Genomic DNA, 22,769 nt, shown 5'->3' on the forward strand with positions numbered 1-22,769 from the left:
TGGCCCTCGTTCTGAAACACTTTTTCACACTGCATAGCACTTAGTCATGCAAGTAGTCTCACTGAGATCAGTGAGATTCGAGGAGTAAGTACTACTCAACAGAAATAAGGGTTGCAAGTCCAAGCCCTAGATTAGCACAGCAAAGCGTTGTGCAAACCAGATCTGGTGTTAATAAAAGACTGATACACATTAGACAAACTTTTCCTACCTATCCATTCCCTTTGTCTTAAGCTTTATTTTTACTTCGTCTAAGAAGTGACTCTATGCACTGCTGAAGCCTGCCAAATGAATCATTTTGCTGCAATAATATTATTCTTGTAATAGGTATTTGTTTCAGAGACCTAATAATATGATTCTTGTAATAGGTATTTGTTTCAGAGACCTCCACTCTCCTCTGAAATGTATTAAGGTTTATGGTTTAAACAGAAAAATAATTCATTTAAGAGATTTATGCTTTGTCAGGTTGGTTTTCTTTTGCATTTTATCCTCTTATGAAGTGAAGGTTTACCCTGAATGAGATATATTTTCAAAAGGACTTTGCTGTATTTCAATCTATATGTTTGTTTGGTTGAATGGAGGATGTATTCTTTTAAAAGGAGTCTTCATTATATTTGCTTTGCCAGCCAAAATCTCCCAGTTCTCACTTGAATTGCTGGTCTTTATTACTCTTCCAATGGGTTAAAGAGAAATTTCAATTTTTTGCTGAAGAAGCTTGTGAAAAAAGGAACAATTAATTTGGAAAGTGACAGTCATCGTAAGTAAATATTGAACAGTTAAGCACTCCCATTGAAGGCAATAGGATTATTGTCACCAACTTCAAAGAGAGCAGGAGCAGGGAGTTTAAAAGAGTTATCCATCGGAGAAGGAGGTGGGAAGAGCAGATGCAGCCTCGGGTGTCTGGGAAATGCAGGGTGTTTATGACAATTTGTGCCGGGTATTCCTAGTAATTTCCAAACTGGAAAATATAAAATCAGCTGAAACATTTTTGGTCATTTTGAAAGCTGGTTGATGGAGGCACAACAGCCTAGTGCAGTTAGTCAGAGAAGTTGAAATATCACACAGTGTAGAATACGGTCTACAGATTAACTGTTCCAGTGTACTGGGATTTTCCAGCAGAAGCCACCAGAACCCAGTTTTTCCTGTTCTGAACATGACTTCAGTTTATCATTGTACATAGTTCTAAGCCTATGGGATTTCCTCATTGTACATACTGATTAACTAATGCAAGAGAGAGAATGAGCAAAATCCTTTTGGGCACTCCTATACATTTTCTTTCATATCATCACAAATGTCTGCAACCACAGACAGAAGCAGAGTTCAATATTCCCCTGACACGACACCTACTTTCTCACTAGGGTCCATTTCTAATCTCTTTAGGCAACAGCTCACAAATTCTTCACTTTAATGACTCTATTAACATGTGGCAAAAAGTCACCAAGGATATTTCTTGCTAAGAGTAAAAGGAGGATATTTGGCTTAAAAGCCAAGCAAGTTGTAATAAAAGCCTAAAATATACAATACTCTCAAAGCTGAGCACCTAGAAACATTTTCAGTTAATCAAATTAAAATTAATTCTGTGAATTAATATTTATATTTAAGTATTCTGAGAGCTGGTCTACTAAAGGCAAGGCAATTTTTTTAATTTGAAATTGATTTAGGTAAGTCAGTTTTAAAGAAACAAGGTGGGTGATGTCATATCTTTTATTGGGCCAACTTCTGTTGGCAAGAGAGACAAGCATCTGAGCCACACAGAACTCTTCTTGCGGTCTGGGAAAGGTACTAAGAGTGTCAAAGCTAAATACAAGATCAAACAGATAGTTTAGCATCAGTAATTAATACATATTCTAAAGGGACCATCCCAGGTGACCCATTAATACCCTGTAGTCATAGGACAAAAAGGGGAGTTAGTGAGTTATAGATTGTTGAAATGGACCATAAATCCAGTGTCTTTATTGAGACCATGATTTTTAACATCTAGCAAAGATATGAATTTAAGCTCCTAGGCTTGTTTTTTGAAAGTGATCTGCAGGTTTCCTTTCAGGATGAGGACTGAGAAGTCAGATATAGAGTGATCGTTCTGTGAAAAGCATTCACCAATAGGTGATATGATGTTTTTGTCTTTTATCATTTTCCTGTGAGTTCATTCGAGAACACAGTGATTGTCTGGTTTCACCCACGTAGTTCAGGGGCATTCAGGGCACTGGATGTGGTATACCACATGTTGTGATTAGCATGTGTAGGATCCATGGATCTTGAAAGATGTGTTGTGGGGGCCTGTTGATCATTGTAGTAGTGGAGATATGTCTGCAGATTTTGCAACTGGTATTCTGGCAGGATCTGGTGCCACTTTGAGTTGGTGTGTCCTGGTGTGTGGAGAGCTTGCTTCTGATTATGAGCTGGGAGAGATTGGGGGGTTGTTTGAAGGCCAGAAGAGGGGATTCAAGAAAGATTTCTTTCAGGGTGGGATTCCCATTGAGTATGGGTTGTAGTTTTTGGATGATACCCCATATGGGCTCCAGTGTGGGATGGTCGGTGACAAGTGAGCTGTAGTTCATGAAAGCTTATGCTCAAATAAATTTGTTAGTCTCTAAGGTGCCACAAGTATTCCTTTTCTTTTAACTAGGTGTGTGTGGTCAAAGGGCGTCTTATTGCTGTACTGAAGCAGGTCCTCTCAGGGTGTTTGGGTAGCCTGATCCATGATGTGATCTACGTCTCTGGTGGAGTGTCCTTGTTTGGTGAAAGCAGTTTTGTGTGTGTTAAAGTGTGTATCCGAGACTTTCTCCTCAGAGCATATTCTGTGGTACCTGAGCGTCTAGCTGTAGATAATAGGATTTCTTGGTGTCTTTTGGGGTCGTCACTGGATCTATGAAGGCAGATGTGATGATCCATGGTTTCTTGTATATAGTTGTTTATAAGATTCCATTGCTGAAGCTGATTCTGATGTCCAGGAAGTTGATGCTTGTGTGGGAGTATTCGCAAGAGAGTTTAATGGCTGGGTGGTGGTTGCTGAAGTTGTGGTGTAAATATATGAGGGAGTTTATCATCATAGAATCATAGAATATCAGAGTTGGAAGGGACCTCAGGAGGTCATCTAGTCCAACCCCCTGCTCAAAGCAGGACCAATCCCCAATTTTTGCCCCCGATCCCTAAATGGCCCCCTCATGGATTGAACTCACAACCCTGGGTTTAGCAGGCCAATGCTCAAACCACCGAGCTATCCCTCCCCCCAAGTCATCTGTCCAGAGTCCCTAAAATCTAACCACAATAATGATCAAACCAGCGGACAAAGGGGGTGCCATCATAGTCCTCAACAGTGCTGACTATGTTAACAAGGCCAACTGACAACTTTCTGACACCACCTATTATAAGGAACTCAAAAAAGACCTCTACAACACAATTTACCCATAAATTTAAGGATATCATCAAATCCTTTTCCAAACAAATCCAAGAGAAACTCTACAAACTCATCCCCCACGAACCCAAACCAGGGACCTTCTACATGCTTCCCAAGATACACAAACAAGGAACCCAGGCAGACCCATCCTATGTGGCCACAGCACTCTTACTGAAGGAATATTGGGACTCATAGAAACCATCCTCAACCCACTCACCACACAAAGGGACAGCTTCCTCCAGGACACAACTGACTTCCTCCACAAATTCCACAACATTAACAACCTCCCTCAGCACACCCTCTTTGCCACCATGGATGTCACCTCCCTATACACCAATATCCCTCACAATGACTGGATAGCTGCCTGCTTCAAATAGTTACAAAACAAATGACAACCCTCAGATATCCACCCCAAACACATCGCTAAACTCATCCATTTCATCCTCACCCATAACAATTTTACATTCAACAACAAACACTTTGTCCAAACCATGGGAACAACCATAGGTACTCCCCAATATGCCAACCTCTTCATGGGCCACTTGGAGAAGAATTTTGGGACAAATGCACCAATGATATACCTGAGATACATCAATGATATTTCCATCCTCTGGACAAATGACTTAAACTCCCTCATAGATTTCCACCACAACTTCAACACCCAATACCTGTCCATTAAACTCTCACTGGAATTAAATATTTCCATGAGCCTCACTTACTGGTTGTGGAGCAGTACTGAGAACTGGTTGGTTCAGGAAAGGACAACCACAAAATAAAGATTGCCAATATGGATATTAATCTGGTGAAAGTACAAAGGGGGTGGACCCAGATGATTCATTAAAGACATAATTTTCATGAACAACCTCAGACTTGTGACATTTTGTATGGCTGCTTTGGAGGATCAGATGCCCCAAATCTCAAATTTGGGCCTGCAAAGAAGGTAACTAAACAGCCAACTACCTGATCTGTTCACACAAAGCCATGATTCTGAGCACACAGAAATGTGTGTGCCAACAAATTTAGAGGCTGGGTTAAGGCAACTGCAAATTGGCCCTACGCAGGGTCTTATCATAGAATCATAGAATATCAGGGTTGGAGGGGACCTCAGGAGGTCATCTAGTCCAACCCCCTGCTCAAAGCAAGACCAATCCCCAACTAAATCATCCCAGCCAGGGCTTTGTCAAGCCTGATCAAAGTATATTATTGTTACACAGCTTGATAAACTGATTTATCTGTACTTACTACCAATATCTATTCATTTTATATCTGTAATATTAGAATGGTGAAACTTGCTTAAAGATGAGCACTAATTCACACTTCATGTTAGCAAACCAGCCTGTTGCACTAAGACGGGCCTCAGCTCACACTGTCGCTCAAGCGGACTATTTCACTGACTCCTAATAGTCCTGTTGGGCCAATCATAAGAACTACCAGGGATCAATAGTGGATGTCCTGAAGACCCAGAAAAGAATCATTAAGGAGAGTCCATCTTAAGAGAGTACTGGGAGCAATCATACCACTGTAGCTCAAGGCCAGTTCCTCCCTCACCCCGCGGCCATGAGTCCCTTTATAAAAGGCCTCTCTGAACTCCAGACCTTTAGGACACACTGTAAGATGATCTATTTCCTCAGGCATTGGGAGAGGGGTGAGTAGTGTCATCAGCTGGTTGTTTATTTGGTTACATGGGTCTAGACTGTTATACACTGGCTTTAAGTATTTGTGTGATCTGTGTATTTTTGAAAACTTACTAGTGCCTCAGATAGGCACTCCTGTACAAATCTTTGGACATAAATTAAATAATAATCCATTGAATACGAATGGTCCCGGGAACTAGCATATCTGAAACAAAGACATAGGTAATTACCTTAGTCTCAATACATAAGTCAGTAATGGGAGCAGGCAGAGAGGGTCACTAGAAGTGGCTAGCTTGAAGCGCCCCCTTACTGTCGGAAACTAATTGAGAACTTATGCAAAGCAAGAGGTGGGTGTTCTCAAAGGTGAAGTAGGGGGGTGGCTCCTTAGCATGTAGAAAGTAGGAGACCATTAGGGACAGGTCCTCAGCTGGTGTACATCACTGGTGCTCGATGGAGCTATGATAGCTTGCACCAGGTGAGGATCTGATCCTTCGATTTTGTCTAGTTTAGGCAAATAGTTGAGATCATTCTGGGTAAACAAACACATTCCTAACATGTGTTAACCAACCCCAACCTAATCTCAACCTCTCTTCCTAATCTAGACTACCGCTTAGAAAGCAGCAAGGAGACAGACTCCATTTTGAAGAGACAAAAGACTTCTCCTGTAGACCCAGCAGGAACCATGACGTCTATATTGGTAATTCATAGCTAAAATTTCTGAATGCCATGAGTAATAGTCCTTTCCTTTCCCTTAATTAGAAACCTTTGCAAGACCCCCAGAGAACAGACTGTGTAAAGAAGCTAATGTATAAATTCCTAGTTTCTGACTGTTTTCTCTGCTGCGCCATAACTTGAAAGTAACTTTTGTTTCATCTAATCTGGATTGACATTGACTATTCCAGCAGGGGACATATCAACCGAGTGAGACCATTTTTGAAGGCCACTTTAAATCTGACCTCAGCCTAGAAGACAGGTGGTAGATCTCTGTTCAAATCTCTCTCATCAGGTGAAGGTGGGACTTGAACCAGGGGTCTCCCACATCTCCCACTGAGCTAAAAGTTGTGAGAGAGGTCCTCCTCCTTCCCCAGCTTCTTGTGGAAATGCTGTAGGTGCTTAACTGCAAATAGCGCTCCCAGATGTGAATCTCTAGTAGATATACACGCTTCCCTATAACCTAGAGTTAGGCGCCTATCTTGGTGAGAGAGAAGAGGCCTAACATACACCCCTCTCATCAGCATCTCCTAGTGGCTAATTTAGGTGGCTCCCTGCCTAGCCTGCTAGCTTTTGGGAATCACAGTCTAAGGTGCCTATCTCTCCCCATTCAGTGTCTTGGAGTCTAGGCACCTAACTTAGGCTTTGTGATTTGCAGTGTGTTCCTGTGATTTTCTAAGCATCTAAAAGTTTGGCATTGGGACGCTCAGTATCACAACACCTACGTATGTTGGTGAACCTTGGCCCAAGTGCCGTCAACTGCCATTGAAGTTCAGATCTTGAGAAGCATCAAGTATGCGCAACGCCCAATGAAGACACCTGGAGTTCCAGGTGCTCAGCAGCTCCTCTCAGCAGTTGGCCCAGTAGGAGTGGAACACCTCAGCAGGAGGCACTCAGCCCCAGGAAGGATGGGGCCTTTTTTTTTTTTTTTAAGAAAGAATAAGGCATCACAAAATGTACTTTGATCATTTATTTGACAAGCGTAGTTTAACTGTAATTATTTATGACAAGGCTCCCCAAAATGCGAATAGGTGTTCTGGCATACATATTTTAATGCAATGAAGTCATAATGGGAACCCTCACTGTACTTTTAAGGGCCTTACTCAACCAGTAGTCTCACTGATGTCACAAGCAGCATCCTACATGAGTCAGGGTTGCTGTGTCTAGTCCTAAATCTTTGCTGGTGAGTGGGCAGAGTCTCATTTTTGTGAGTGAGAGTGTAACAATTAGCAATAGGAGATTTAGTAAGGTTCTATCCCATATTATGGTTTATGGGCTTTTAAATGACTTCAGGTCATTCTACTACCAGACAGACACAGAGAGAAATCCTTTGAGTTGAACGTTAGACCTTGCTTCGCTCAGCCAACAATACTGCATCCCATTACTGATAGTGGAAGAATAACAACAAAATTCTATTAAATGAAGAGGACTGTGCAAATATATGTATAGTTTTCAGTTAGTTCAAAATATTGCATTCCTGTCACCTATTAATCCCAAAAGCTGGATTTTTTTCTCTCCCTTTTGGCAATCACAAATTTATTAAACAGTCTCAAATTCAGCCTATTATTAACCAGCCCAATCCTGTAGTTATTTCTCATGTGCCACTGAAGGGGTACATGTGAAAGGACTGCAGTATTAGCCTGTGGTTGCTCCTTTTTATAAACTTGCAGGTGGGCAAAAGGCCCGATTCTGAACTTCATTTGCAATGGTTTTACACCCTCCAGTGGTGTTTACTCCTGATTCACACTGGCACAAGTAAGAACAGAAAGAGACACCAATTCTCCAAGAGTGAAAAGAATTGTGGAATTGACAGCTCGGTTCTGAGTTATTTGAAAGACAAAGCAAGCATTCATTTCCAGATAAAACGTGCAGCGGCAGGTTTGATAAGATCAGAACAGAACTAGCTTTACCATGCAAGCTTACCAATAGAAGTGCTCCTCCACCATTTTTGTCACTGCTCTGGAAACAGCTCTTTCATGTGGACCAAGGTTTTTATTTAAATTCACTCCGAGTTTCTCTTCCAAAAAGTCAATAATGAACTCAGTGCCAGATACTTTTTTGCGATTGTATTCAATCCAGGGCATTTTCCCTTGAGGGGAAAGTTTTCCATCAAAATAGTTCTAAGAAAAGAAGCAAGTAAACAAAAACAAAAAAACAAACACACAAAAAACACCCTTCAGCTTCTGTTTGATCAGTATAAAGTTTTTTTTAAAAGGTGCCAATACCCAAAGCATAAAATCAATATCCTCCATAAATAGCTATCAAACTAGAGCCACAACCTTACTCTAAATGGAAATGCAAAAACCTATTTCCAGCGTAAGTAATTCCTAGCCAAAAGAATGTACCCATCATTGGTTTGGTTTTGTTTTTTAATGCAAAGCAATGGGACCAGTCCTGAAAGGTGTTATGTGCCTTTGATGCCTTCTATAGTGTGTTTTAATGTTAATTATTTAATGAAAGTCCAGTGGGGATAGAAGCACTCAGAACTCCACAGGGTCAGGCCCAATATTCTGGACAATTTTGCATCATAGAGAAAATAACAATAATATTTGGTACTTATTCACAGTAGCATTCTTCATCTTAAAAGCACCTTACGAACCCTAACTAATAAAAACAAGGAGGAGTCTGGTGGCACCTTAAAAACTAACAGATTTATTTGGGCATAAGCTTTCTTTTACCCATGAAATCTTATGCCCAAATAAATCTGTTAGCCTTTAAGGTGCCACCGGGCTCCTTGTTGTTTTTGTGGGTACAGACTAACACGGCTACCCCTCTGATACCTTACTAACTAAATGTCTCAGTAGCCCTGAAAGGCAAATGTGGCTAATCTGCACACCCACTAATCTATACCAAAAGTGGATGCAGTGGGAACAAGAAGGACCTAGACTCAACCTCAAGCTCAGATGAGGAAACCCCAATGGCATGTACTCCTGCCTTCTTTCAGGCCTTCAACAAGCTGCCAGGCCCAAGCGATGGAATGATATGTCACTCCCTCATTGGAGTGGGAAAGTATGTCTTTGCCTATGATCCTGGCATTTCCTGGTCTGCGAACCTCAGTCATCTGCAGCCAAAGTTCCTGCAATCAGATCCACAAGAACATCACCTGTGTGGAGTCCCATTAAAGCTAGCAGGTCTCTGCATCTAAGTATTTATCCCCATTTTACAGATGGGGAAGCTGAAGCAGAGAGATCAAGCAGGGAATGAGTCAGGAGTAAAACGCAGGAATTCCTGGCTTCCAGTCATGTGATTAGATCATTAGACCATAACTCTCTTTAATTACAACTCTGCTTATTCCTAAAAGCACAGGTATGAGCTGCTGTATTCCTGTTCTTTTATTTTTTATTTATTTAAAAGGACACTCAACAATGTTAACTATTCTTGTGATTTTACAGCAAGTCTCGTGATAGTTGGTGTTCTTCTTAAAGACCCAGCTCCTGGAGTCTTGTTATTACATACAAATCTCAGTTTCCGTTTAAAGATAGAGTAAGTTTCTAGCCTTCATGTCTGTGGTGAAAAGCTCAAAAATGTGAACCCTAAAGGCTCAAAATGAGAAGCCAAATAAAAAAACTCAAATTTATTATTTTTTAAAATGTTATGATTTTAGGCCAATTATTTTGGATGCGTGACTCGTGATTTTTGAAGGTTTGGAGTTGGCAATACAATGTCAACCTGTTTAGGCCTCAAAAATTTAAATTCCAGAAATCCATTAAGGTGGAAGATAGACAAACACATAGCACACTGTGTGGCAATGGAGATTCAGCAGGAGATCCTCGTTAGATGGCACTTCACCCTGGCTATATTTAATAATATGGATGTCTGATACATTATACATACATGTTCTTTCTCAGACACATCTTCCTTCTGGATCAAATTAGAAGAAATATTGGGGAACATTGTTGGGAACAGTGTCTTCTGGCTCTAGTGACTCTTGGATTTCTGCCCATACACAGATATCCTGATATGAGAATAAAATGATATGATTTGTCATGACTTGTATCTAGAAATGAATGAATAAGGGAATGGAAATCATCTGTCTAGTGTATGAGTGAGGAGAAAAGATGGAAGGTGTTCTGGCTCATAGCAGAAAGACTACAGAAACAGATGACTTGAAACTTAAAGGAGAATACCAACACTTCCATGCTCTTTAGTCCAGGCTCTTCCCTTATGAAAAAAGGCCTATAGAATTTAAAATAAACTGGTAACCTTTCTATAGATTTTTTTAAACCATCCTATAAAATTTAATAGTCCTTCTATACATTGATTAAAAAAACCTATAGAAAGAATCTCATTCTTATTATATTCTATAGGATTTTAAAATAGTTTCTCTAGGACCCTATTAAATAGATATACAGTATTGTTGGTTTAATCTCAATTAAACTCCATAGGATTGTTCCATTAGAGCTTTTCCCCTTATGCCAAAAATATTGATAATTTTGGTCATTTGCTGTTAGCTTTTATAAAATATATTTGCATAATTTTCTTTATTGCAATAGTTTAAATCAATATACCTTGCATTAATAAAAATTAAGACGATTTTATGTAATATGTGTGTGAGTGCATTTGTGTGTAAAGAATTACGTTAACACAACATTACGTTTACACATTTTAAACTTAGGAAATGCAAAAGTTAAGATCCTAGAAACAAAGTTGACAAGCGTATTACACAGGTAAAATCTGCTGAATCTTATGCTTTCTAGGGTTTGCTTTTTTAATGTTTCCTTGCAATGTGATTAAGCAAGAAAAATGGAATATAAGACTTCTATTCATTATCCTGTGATATTTTAAGATGCCCTCCATCCCTGGGCAAAATCTCTTACACTACATTGTACTGTGTCTGAAGCGGATATCTTTCGGCCCAAAACCTTTATATCTTTAAAGCTGCTACTAATTGTCATCAAATATTTACCAAACTCTCACTTAAGAACCAGTCCAGCTGCAAAGAACAGTGAGTGGCCTTGGTATTGGTACATAAAAACAAATAAATCCGCCCTAGTACGTTAACTTTAACTGTAATCTACAAAGCAATTGTCACAAGAGCCCATAGGAAGCTCATTTTAGGTAGATGGAATTTACAAACTGAATTGCACAAGACATTTTGGGGCCCTTTTATAGTGATAACCAGGAAGAATTAAGCCTAATAGTTCCAATTACTACAGTTTGTGTTGTGCCCCTTTGTATCTATTTTTTAAACTATTTCTTAATAAATATATAAATATAACGTTTCTGTTGCCTTTATACTTTGTCAGACTGTAAAAAAATCCATATATTTCAAAAATTCTATTTTACAGAAAACCCCTGAACCCAAAACTGGTTCCTTCAAACCAGACTCTACAGAGAACATCATCAAAGTTCAACACCTGGCATAAAAACCTTTTGCTACATTGTAACATTCACAGACATCAACAAAGCAATCAGGCCAGATCAAGATGGCTTGGGAAGAGAAAGCAATCTGTGGCAACGTTTAGGATAGGAGGACTGGCAAAGCAAAGCAAAGCTTATATTCAACAGCAAACACATCTGATCAAAATAGCATGGTGACTTGTTGGCAGTGGTCCATAAAAATGGATAAGGCATTCTAGCAACAAGTGAATTTCTTGATGGTTCAGAAGTCAAGCAGGCTCAGAAATGTCCTTGCCACATTGAGTGGCCTGAAAGGTGCCACAGTGCTGACAGAAGACAAAGGAAGGGTAGAAATGAGAGGCACATTCTCCTTTAAAGGTCTATACACTCGTAGGGCACAGGCATTACACAGGCAGCACCGGCTGCCAACATATACTAAATGCAAGAAATGCTAGCAAAACTGATGTGTAAATGTCACCTTCTGCTTCTCTGTGATATTTATATCTGGAGGGAGGGGAAGAAACACTGGATAAATTCACCAGATAATCACTCTCCAGTGACCATTAAAATTTGTGCTGCAGGGAACGGCAAAGGATGCAGTTCAAAACTGTGCTGTCTGCTATTGTCCAGCTAACAGGAGTTTCTAAGAAGTTCTAAGGGTTCCTCAGTAGCTTAATTTCATCTTTTTTTAATCCTCCTTTTCTCTGAGGGTGTGTCTACACTTGGAGCTGGAGGTGTGATTCATAGCTTGAGGAGACATACCCACGCTAGCTCTGATCCAGCTAGTGGACTACAGTGTAGCTGCAGAGGTGCAAGCAACAGGAGGGGCTAGCTCTCCTGAATACATACCTACCATCTGAGAAGGGTATGTACTTGGGCAGCTCGTCTCTCCCAGCTCATCTCTCTTCATGCTGCTGCAGCGACACTCTATTTTTAGCACTCTAGTTTGATCAGAGCTAGCGCGGGTTTTTATGAATATGGTGCATGCCTCTCTGCGTCTTTCTATGATGGGTACTTGGCCATGGAGTTAGATAAAAAAGGGTTGTAGAGGAACCAAGAAGGGAAGGTAAAACAATGACACAGATAGGAGATCTAGAGGAAACAATGGAAAAAGCTGTTTATTAGGGAATACCCCCACCAGGTAGCCTGAGAACAGTTTATTCTTCCCAAGGCTAAATCTAGGATCAGAAGGAGAATACCAAATATTAAAGGATCCTGGGCCTAGAAAAGAGCTGGGGTGAGTGGCCAGACACTGCCCAAGAAGTGTCAGTGAGAGCTGGCAAGGAAAGAGAGCAAGTCTGCTGTGAGCAATCGGTTTCTCCCAGCCAGAGATGGGGATTAGCTGGACTGAGGGAAATTTACAAAAGTTGGCAAGAAAAGACTAAGACATAAGTAAGAACGAGGCATACAGGCCTTTTATTTTTTGTACCCTTTGCTGTACGTGCTTTCTACCTTTGGGGAAAGGAATAAATACAGCTTTGTTTTGAAGATGCTGATTCTGAGTCACTTTAATCAACTTGCTGGTCACGGGTCCCCAGAAAGAAAAAGCTGGCAGGTACCAATGCAGTTGGGCCTGTTGGATTAGAACTGTGGGGAAAAGGGGCCTGCAGCCCATAGATTCCATCTAGCAGTGGTTGGACTACATGGTTCCACCAGAGTGAGGTGCCGGGAGGCAGGCCTGTCACCCACTGGGTACACTCAAAAGGTACTAGAAGGCATCTAAGGCACATTTGCCCTGTAACTATGACAAACCATGTCAGGAGACAGCCATGGTCTAACTGGGTCCCTCCAGCACTGCTGGTTTTACAATGTTTATGGGATCAGAAAAGAGCAGTGCTTTAATTTACACTGGGAAAGGGGGCCTCTAAAACCTGCGGGGCTGGAAACTTCCTTTCCTTGTAAATAAAAGCTTAGAATTGCGGGGGAGGGGGCGCAGAGAGAGACAAAAATCTCTAAATCTTCAAACTCCATAGAATTTTGTATACCTGCAGTCAGATTTCTATTGTCTCAGCCAATGAGATTGTTGGACAGCTCCCTTCGACTACATTTATAAGTTTCAGAGTAACAGCCGTGTTAGTCTGTATTCGCAGAAAGAAAACATTACTCACCCACGAAAGCTTACGCTCCAAAATGTCTGTTAGTCTATAAGGTACCACAGGACTCCTTGCCACAAGGAAGGTAGGTGCCTCCAGGGCCAGCAGCAAAAAGTCCTGTCTTTGTCCCTTCCTGTCAGCAGTTTAACTGGGATAAATTCTGCCTTTAAACCCCATGCAGCCCCATAGACTTCAACCCCAGGGACTGAACATTAAGCAATTTGGGTGTCATGGTAGAAAATTTCTCCTCCTGATTAAACTTTTTAAAAGTTTATAAAGACTTCAACTAGGTTTCCAAGTGACCTGCAGCCCCTACATTAACATCTCTTCCAGAAGGCCCAGAGACACAATGCACAGGGGAGATTTAGGGTATGTTTACACAGCAATTAAACACCCACAGCTGGCCCAGGTCTGCTGACTTGGACTTACAGGGCTCAGGCTGCAGGGATGTAAGATTGTGGTATAGAGGTTTGGGCTCAGGCTGGAGCTCAAGTTCTGGGATCTGCAAGGGGGGATGGTCCCAGAACCTGGGCTCCAGCCCACGCCCAAATGTCTCCAATGCAATTTGACAGCCCCGCGAGCCCAAGTCAGCTGACATGGGCCAGCCGTGGATGTTGAATTGCTGTGGAGACATGTCCTAAGAGTGCATGATGTACTCAACTGACCTGACTGGAGAACACCAAGTAAAGACTGCTGTCATGCTTCTGTGCGGGGCTGAGACAAGCACAGCCTTACGCACACTGGACGTACCAAGTGGTGGTAGGAAAGTAAACATGATCATGCAAAGTCTCTGTATGGCCAGAGGATAAAGGACTGGGCCACATGCTTCCTTCCAACTGCATGTAAACATCCAGAGTAAGGACAGTGCAAAATAAAGCTGGTTGAGGGTGCTTTAAAGTCCATGTGTTGGAAACAACACTGGTAGACCCTGGGCAGAGGGCAACCCAGCACAGCCTCCTGCCAAAAAGGAAGACTCTTAGAGTCGGACGTGTGTGGTTGTCGCTGACGATGGGCAGTTGCAAAAATGCCTGTGCTCAGTACATGGATGATGCACTCCACATGGGTCAGGATTCAATGCCAGGGCAAAACAGCTATTCGGATCTACACATCAGCTGTGTGGAAGGCAGGTGCGCCAGTTCCACTCTGAACCAGCCCATTTGGTAGTGCCCCTGTCAGTGGTCATTTTCAGCATCCATCACACACTGCGGCCAGGACCACGGATGCTTCCTGCCTGCTAGACATACCTCCTATGGCATAGAGGGCCCCAATACGTTCATTCCTAAAATAAGATGTCCAGGGGGTGTGCGTGTGTGTATCCCATACATGGTAAGTAACATTCCTTTAAAAATTGCAGAACCATGGGCTAAGCTGCTTTTATATTGCAATTTTGTCAGCCTCACCTGCCTTCTGCCCACTACTCCACCTTCACTAGAGCTATTTTAATCATTCCAAACCTGCTTAACCAACCAATTGCAAAGAAAAGACACCCCGCCAAAAATATGTTTGTCCCTGCAAACAGCAATTTCACCCCCAAATTACAATTCAGCCTCAAATTGGTCGGAGATGTCGGAGGGGCTTTTGCCCATGCTGCACCTGTGATATGTTTAAAGTTCACTATCTTGTGAGCTGTGCCAGCTGGACCTGGGAGGCGTCTATCCTTGGGAAGCCAGGAATTTCTTCCTTTCCAGTACAATACTGTGCTTGGTTCTAGTGCTGGAAAATCACAAGATAATGGACATTAAAACCAGACGTGACTTTTTTAAAAACTATTTTAGATACTTTTATATTTTAGATATTTTAGATACTCTTAAAGGGTTCTAAGGTATATCAGTTATTGTTTTTCTTTACCTCAGATGTCCGTACATGTGGATTCATAGCTGTAAAGCAGGCTAGTTTTATTGGGAGTGGATACCAACAACAATAAAAAAGTAAAAATACTCTAAATAAATTTTCTAAAAAAAAAAAAATCCCTGCCAGCTACATGGCAAAAACAAGATACTTTTCATAACGGTGTGATATAAAAGTGTTACTGGAACCCATCTGAGATGACCACACAACTTACTCATGGCTCTACTACTTGTGAATAATGTAGTCATCCCAAAACATGTGCCAATAAAACAAACATTTATACCACATTGTACCATCGTGTATTCTTATATTAGTAAGCATTCGTATAGTCCATCTTAAATTTACACAGTGCATTACACACGCAGAAAACAGATATGTTCTCTGCCTCAGAGAGCTGACAAACATATATATGATAAAATGTAAAACAGCTCTGTTAAAATTGCAACAATGGAGTGTGAACTTATCCAGAGGTCTGGTGGCTAGATCTTGACTCTAACAGATGAGAGAATCAGAATAAATTTCCCAGTCTCCTGTCTCTCAGTCTCGGGTTTACTTTGGGATTCATTCCCTGGAGAAAGACAGTGCCTCAACGGCAACCCATCCACTATTAAGAAAGGGTATTCATGGGCTCTGCAAGCCCAGTCCTCCTCAGCCAGGAGGGCAGTGTCTGCAATGAAAGGCCAAATGAGGGATTTGTCACTATTCTACTAGGAGAGCATAGAAGAGACACCCTCAAAGACAAGAAAAAAAAATGCAACAGCTTAAATTTGATCTATTAACATAGCAGATCTGGTAGGCTAAATAAAACTAAACAACATTGAATTTTAGAGCAAACCAGTCCATTATGTAGCATTATATGAACGCTGAAGCACTCCAAAAGTTCATTTCCCCCAAAATTAAATTTTCAATTGCCATCAAGCAATGAAATCTGGAATAGTGCTTGAATGTTTAGACCAACCAGCTTCTGTTAGGCCTACCTTGAAGATCACAGACCAAAACTTCACTATAGTGATAAGTGTGTATCTAGTTAGCTATATGTGTACACATATACTTTTCTTGGATAAGATAGATATTTCCCTTGCATACTTAGCATTGTGTGTTTCTATAGTTAACCATAACGTAAAGGGAAACAGTACACTCAAGTTTACCTGGTAGGGTAAATCAGCCATCCTTAAATAAGTTTCCATTTTCAAACAAAAAGGAGATAAACTGGGAACACCATTGTTAGGCCTTGAAAATTGATGCAGTATAATAGCATCTTTGGAATCAACCTCTTGCTCTTTCCTGTCAAAAACAAAACAGAATTAAAAGAAACCCAGACTACAGCATGTGCCATATATCAATACATTAAGTGCATGAAGGAGCGAGAATGGCTGAGGCAAAACATTTTGTCCTCTCTTTAATGGGTTATTGTAATTTTTTATTCATCGAGTCTGAAATCACTAAAAAGCACTTACATTGCAGGAGCAGAATTCAGACAGGAAGCTTAGTTAATTCTATGTTGGAGAGACCCAAAAATCTTGCAAACCTTTGGTAATAAGCCCAGGCTCATAGACTAAAATAAATAAGCAAGCAAGCCTGAATCTCCCCTGCCTTGTGTCTCATGTAGTCACTTAGGGCTTGTCTCATAGGCGCCAACTCCATGGGTACTGCAGGGCTGGAGCATCCACAGGGAAAAATTAGCAGGTGCTCCGCACCCACTGGCAACCAAACTCCCCCCGCCCCTGCCCCCACCTCCCCTGAGCGCACTGTGTCCCTGCTCCTCCCCCTCCCAGCACTTCCCACCCGCCGCCTAACAGCTGTTTGGCGGCACTTAGGACTTTCTGGGAGGGAGGAGGAGGAGGCGGTAAAGATGAGGGACAGGGGTGGGGACTTGGGGGAAGGGGGAGGAATTGGGGCTGGGCGAGGGTGATGCAGGGGTGGGCATGGGGGGGCCCAGGAGGTCGACCAACCACAGAGCAGAGGGGAAGTCGGCGCCTATGCCTTGTCTACATGGTGCCTTAGTCCGTACTAGCTAAGGTGTGATTTTTAATGTGCACTAGCATGTTGCACACTACCTGGCCGGTGTGAACCTGGCTCATATTAAAAGTTCCCTTGTTCTTGGTACCATATTGCTGTTTGAAATGGGACTACATTAACATACACTGGGGAACTTTTAGTGCATATCAGTAGGGTTCATACGAGCCAGTTAGTGTGCAGAACGCTAGTATGCACTAAAATTGACACCCAAGCTCATGTGGACTAAGGCAGGGGTTCTCAACCTTTTTTCACTTGCGAACCCCTAAAAAATTTCAAATGGAGGTGAAGACCCCTTTGGAAATTTCGAATAGAGGTGCAGGCCCCTTTGGAAATCTATTGTCTGTATATATAGTTGAATTCTGTTTTCAGTCTATGTCTTTCACAGACCACTTAGACAAAGTGAGTGTAAAATGCTCCGACTTTGCTGTGGTAGTGTTTTTCAGCCACTCTGCACAGTTATAAATGACAACACAAGGGGTGAGGCAATGGAAAATCAGGCCCTGCAAATCTACTTCCTTCAATTAAGGGCCCTAAAGAACAAAGAGACTCTCTTGAAGAACATGAGCAACTCAAGCATAGTTTCAGCTCTCCGATCCCCACTTCCAGACTCAGAAATGCCATTCACTTCCACTGTCTGTAAACTTGTCATTATCTTTGGCCTTGTTCTCTGTTCTTTGTATCACCTCCCATTGTAGGTGTCCATTGTCACCTCTCCACTTGGCTGCCCAAATACACCACTGCCTTGACTCCACCCTGCCAAAGCCTTCATCCCTTCTCGCCTCAACTATTTTAACTCTCATCTCTGTGGCCTCTCAAGATCCCTATCATCCTAACTCCAGAATATCCAAGAGACTGCTGCTTGCCTTCTCCCATGTACAAAGACTCACGGCCACATCACCTCTGCTGTCAAACAACTCCAATGGCTATCCATTCATTTCAGGATCCAGTTCAAAATGTCCCATTCATGGTTCTCAAAGCCCACCTGGACTTGCTCCAATCTACCTCCTGGACTTGGGACCAAACTTTTGCTCTCAATTACACTGAGGTAAATCAAGAGGATTCCAAAGGATTTACACTAGTGTAACTGAGAGTAGAATTTGACCCAAACTCCATGAGATCCATTCAGGTCAATGTAGCTGTACAGGTATAAAACTGCAGCAAGTCAAAGGAGTAAGAAGAAGGCCCATTGGCTCTTACGCACCCTCCTGCACCTCTGGCACTTGTCTAGCACTGGCCTCTTATCTGGGCCTTCGCACAAGTTTGCAACTGTTAGTGTAAGTGCCTTCTGCTCTGATGCTTCTACCATCTCAAACAGTGTTTCAGTATCCATCCACCTCATACAGTCTTCATCTCTGTTGATATCTTATCTCCAAACATATCTGTTCTTCTTTGCCCAAGCCCAGGCCTCTCTTACAGGAACTGCCTTTGGTTATTGAGTTTAAGGGAGATTTTCATAGGCACATATGTCAAAGGGAGTGAGGTGCTTACTGGCTCTTTATCGCTTTAGAAACCACCCCCTTTATGACTCCAGGTCTTACCTGAATCATCACACACTATCTTGATACAATACATCGTGTTGAATAGTTTCAGTCTGTGAAGCATTTGGGATATATTGTCCATGAAAGATTCTGTACAGAATAGGGTTGCACTGCACATCACAGAGAGCAGCCCATGCAGTTTTGGTTAGCATGACGAAGATGATTTTAACCTCTCAAAAATGAGCTCTGAACTGCCAGAGATGATGTTAGCTTGCTTTGCTTTTAAAATCCGGCCACTAGCCATTGCAATTTGACTGCCAAATTTGACACATTTTAAAATGTCTGATTTTAAATCATTGAATACATTTATAGCATCCCATTATATACGAATATTGAAACATTCATACACAGATTTAACATTGCTAGGAGCCTGCAGAGGTGGTACACGTTTGCTGAGCCTGTAAATCACATCTGCGCATTTCTCCAGAAAATTTAATATCTTTTAAAATATGGCTACATGAAGTAATTTCATTCTGTAAATCTCTCCTAAGGATAGAGGCAAGATAATGTATGAAATTTCAATAATAAAAACATCTCTGAATTCAAGTATTTTCCAAGAATTATGTTTATACAGGTATTTATTGTAAGCTGAATGAAAATAAGTGCATAAAATATATAAGGCAAGTATATCTCTCAGTGCTAGTGTTATTAAAAGGTTATCAATGGCAACATTATCTTTGTTTACCTTATGCTGTGCATGGCAGCCCATTAGTACAGGGCTACTTTGATCCTTTATTTCTCTGTAAATGTACCCAGAAATAACTTCTGTATTTTGCCATTGTTTATATTACACAAACAGCTGTCTTATGCAATGATCGTAGAAACCGTTTAGGACCCAATTATGCAGTCCTCACTGAAATCAATGAGCGACTTAGCTGAGTAAGAAGTGCAGGTTTGGGCCCATAGTAATCTGAAGTTCATCTCCATTCCATTTTCATAATGTTAGTCTCCACCAGACTTCTATGGTATACTTATATAAAATGCCCTGAGATTGTTCTCACTGAGTTCTTTAAAACAGCGTACTAGTAATATATCACCTCTGTTGTGGATATTATATTTCCAGGTACATCCCTGGGAAATCAGTAGTTAAAGCCACCATTTTCTGAGATGATTTACTATCCTTGTAAACAAGCTGCAGCACCATATGCAACTGTTCACTTCAGATCTCAGTCTATGACAAACATATTCCTGTGTCTATTCGGAGCTCTCACGCTCCCTATTACTCACACCATTATGAAGCTAGAGATCATAACCAGGCACAATACTGCACTGAAAACAATTGTGGCTTCTTCTTATTTTCAAGAGCTCTTGCATAACCGGTTGATGCTGCATCATTTTAAATATGCATTTTCATATCAGATGTTTGAGCAACCCCAAAATAGCACTGACCAGTATGTTCAATTTGACGCTGAGGTTTATTTTGCAGAGTTGTCTTATTTAAACATACTGGTCATTTGGGCGGAGGTGGGTTATTACCTGAAGATTTATTAAACAATGTTTTTGCAAAGCATCTAAAATGGCAAGATCTAAGAGTAAGATGGGTCCATGATGAAGATAGCTCTTGTTTTAAAGCCCACTGGTTTAATCCTGAGCCCCTGTCCTTAAAACACAGGCCAGACAAGTTAGATGTTTCCAGATAAGGCTAAATCCATCCCAGAAAAGAGCCCTGTGGTTGATCCCCCTAGTACCAATGACACTTGGGTTTTAAGAACGATGTATCTACTGGTGCGACATTAATCCTTACAGAGGTGAAGCTCTGAAATGCCTAATAAACAAAAACAACTACAAAAGACTCCCGATTTCTGCCTTGCTCCTTGTTATTGCGTCAGTTTCTCAAGGGGTGAAGGTCGAGTACCATGCATTCCCATCAGGTCAGTACTGTCTTATTATTTCCTACTCCCATTGCAGCGTCTATTCCAAATCCTCCCTGCTGCAGCCTGCCCCAGGCTCGCTCTCTCTCTCTCTCTCTCCCGGTCTCTCACCTAATTGCCAGGAGTTCATGGAGCAGATACGCCGCGGCAGCGAGCAGGGCTCCCCCAGTCAAATACAGGGTTTTCTTCCACCACGAATCCGAACCCAGCCCTGCCATGATCCCACCGTAATCCTGCAAAGGGAAAGCGATGATGTCCCCATAAAAGGAGAAGTGCTCTTCGGGTCCTGCACACCAGCCGAGGGTGAGGCTCTGATTCCGGCTCAGCGCAACCACACAGGACCTGGAGGGGGCAAAGCCAACACCCCAGTGCATGCTGCGCGTTGCCTGCGGCTCCCTTTCCCCCCGCCGCTCGCCGGGGCAGTCCGCATGGGCAAGGGCCGCTCAGCTGAGCAGCGGGCCAGGAGGGGATGGAGCAGCGGTGCTGGGTCTCCGTGGTGCTCGCTGCAGCAGCCGCCTCCTTCTGCAGCTGCCTCTCGCCTTTGTCTCTTCGCATCGAGGAGGCTGGGTGATGTCATTGCTCCTGGGAGCACCAAAATACCGGGGCAGTAAAAATCACACCCCTCTCTCCTGTCCCCTGCCTGTCCGCCCCCCACAGACAGCCTCTTCCGGAGAGCTGCCCTGCTCTCCCCATCAGCGCGGGCTAGGGAAGGTCACAGGAAAAGGACAAAACTCACCTAGAGCTCAAGGGACATGCTGGCATGTGCTGCTAGCCGGAGGGGGAGGATCCAGAGTAATGGCTGGATTGGAAAGATTTACTCTCCAGGGGGAGGAAGCAGCTTTCTGCTCTGATAGCTAATTTCCCCCCCCCCCCCCCCCAAGCTATAATTACATTGCACAGTTAGCCTGGACCAGGTCACGTGCTTAGGCTTTAGCTTGAGAAAATGGAAATCAACCATTGTTGTGTGTTTTATCTGGTAAACAAACCTGACTGCAATCTACCCTCTTTGGGGTTGTATTAAAACGGCAGTAAAGACCTGCCAGTTGCACCCTACCCTTGCAATGTGCATTGGAACAGGTAGCAAGGCTAGGGGGGTTTGGTTTTCTAAGTGTTAAATACCTCCCACTAGGTGTGCTAGATGAGCATCTAGCATGATTGCACCTCTTGCCATGTATGAAGAACCATGTCATTTATAAACATATAGCAGGGAATTCTGAATGACCAGCTGTGCCATTCTGTAGACTTAAAGGAATGACCTATTTTGCAGGTGCAGCTGTGGATAAATTGGTGCATAGTAGGAATACATGCAGATTTTGTGGATGCTGTTTAGACAAGGGTTTCTAAAACTCTAGGGTGAAATCCTGGACCCATTGAAATCACTGCACGTTGCACATCTAGTCTTTCATTGCTGTTAGACTTGCTCACACTTGGTAAAGCAACCCCCATCCTTTCATGTATTTATACCTGCTCCTGTATTTTCACTCCATGCATCCGATGAAGTGGGTTCTAAGCCACGAAAGCTTATGCCCAAATAAATTTGTTAGTTTCTAAGGTGCCACAAGGACTGCTCGTTATTATTGCTGTTTAAGTCCATCATTTAAAACATCAATGGTTATACAACACAGTCACAGAGTTTAAGGCCAGAGAGGACCACCACATCTAGTCTGGCCTCCTGAGCTCTGAAGTGAGCCCTCCCCGCTATTATCACAAGCAACCCCCACCATGCAATTACACTCATACATTTGTCCAGCTCTCAGTTAAAAGTAATTAAGTTTTTTGCCCCTCCCCCTCCTATTGGGAGGCTGTTCCAAAACCTCACCTCTCTGATGGTTAGAAACCTTCTAATTTTTAGCCTGAATTTTTTCATGGCCAGTTTATATCCACTTGGTCTTGTGCTGACATTGTCCTTAGGCTTAAATAGCTCTTTACCATCCCTAGTATTAACTCCCCCTAACGTATTTATAAAGAGCAATCATATCCCTTTTCAGCCTTCTTTTTGCTAGACTAAACAAACAAAGCTCTGCCAGTCTCCTCTCATAAGATAGGCCCTTCTTTCCCCGATCATCCTAGTAGCTCTTCTCTGTACCCGTTCCAGTTTCAATTAATCTTTCTTGAATACAGGTGACCAAAATTGTATACAGTATTTCAGATGAGGTCTTTACCAGTGCCTTGTACAATGGCATTATTACTTCTCTCTCTCTACTGGAAATACCTCTAATACATCCTAGGATCGCATTTGCCTTTTTTTCCACAACTACATCACATTGGTGGCTCATACTCATCCTGTGATCAGCGTAGACACCCAGTTCTCTCTCCTGCTC

General features: G+C 42.2%; 1 protein-coding gene across 1 annotated transcript in view; it reads right to left on the reverse strand.

Moving 5' to 3' along the window:
• Positions 1–20,822, reverse strand: part of FAXC (failed axon connections homolog, metaxin like GST domain containing) — a 35,952-nt gene extending 15,130 nt beyond the window's left edge. The window contains exons 1-3 of the mRNA XM_077811687.1: positions 20,560–20,822; positions 16,169–16,304; positions 7,663–7,859 (exon numbers count right to left, since the gene is read on the reverse strand). Of these exons, the coding sequence (XP_077667813.1) occupies positions 7,663–7,859; positions 16,169–16,304; positions 20,560–20,822 (596 nt within the window). The remainder of the gene's footprint in view (positions 1–7,662; positions 7,860–16,168; positions 16,305–20,559) is intronic.
• Positions 20,823–22,769: the final 1,947 nt, after the last annotated feature.

This window comes from Eretmochelys imbricata, chromosome 3 (genome assembly GCF_965152235.1).
Source record: "Eretmochelys imbricata isolate rEreImb1 chromosome 3, rEreImb1.hap1, whole genome shotgun sequence".
NCBI classification, from domain to species: domain Eukaryota; kingdom Metazoa; phylum Chordata; order Testudines; family Cheloniidae; genus Eretmochelys; species Eretmochelys imbricata.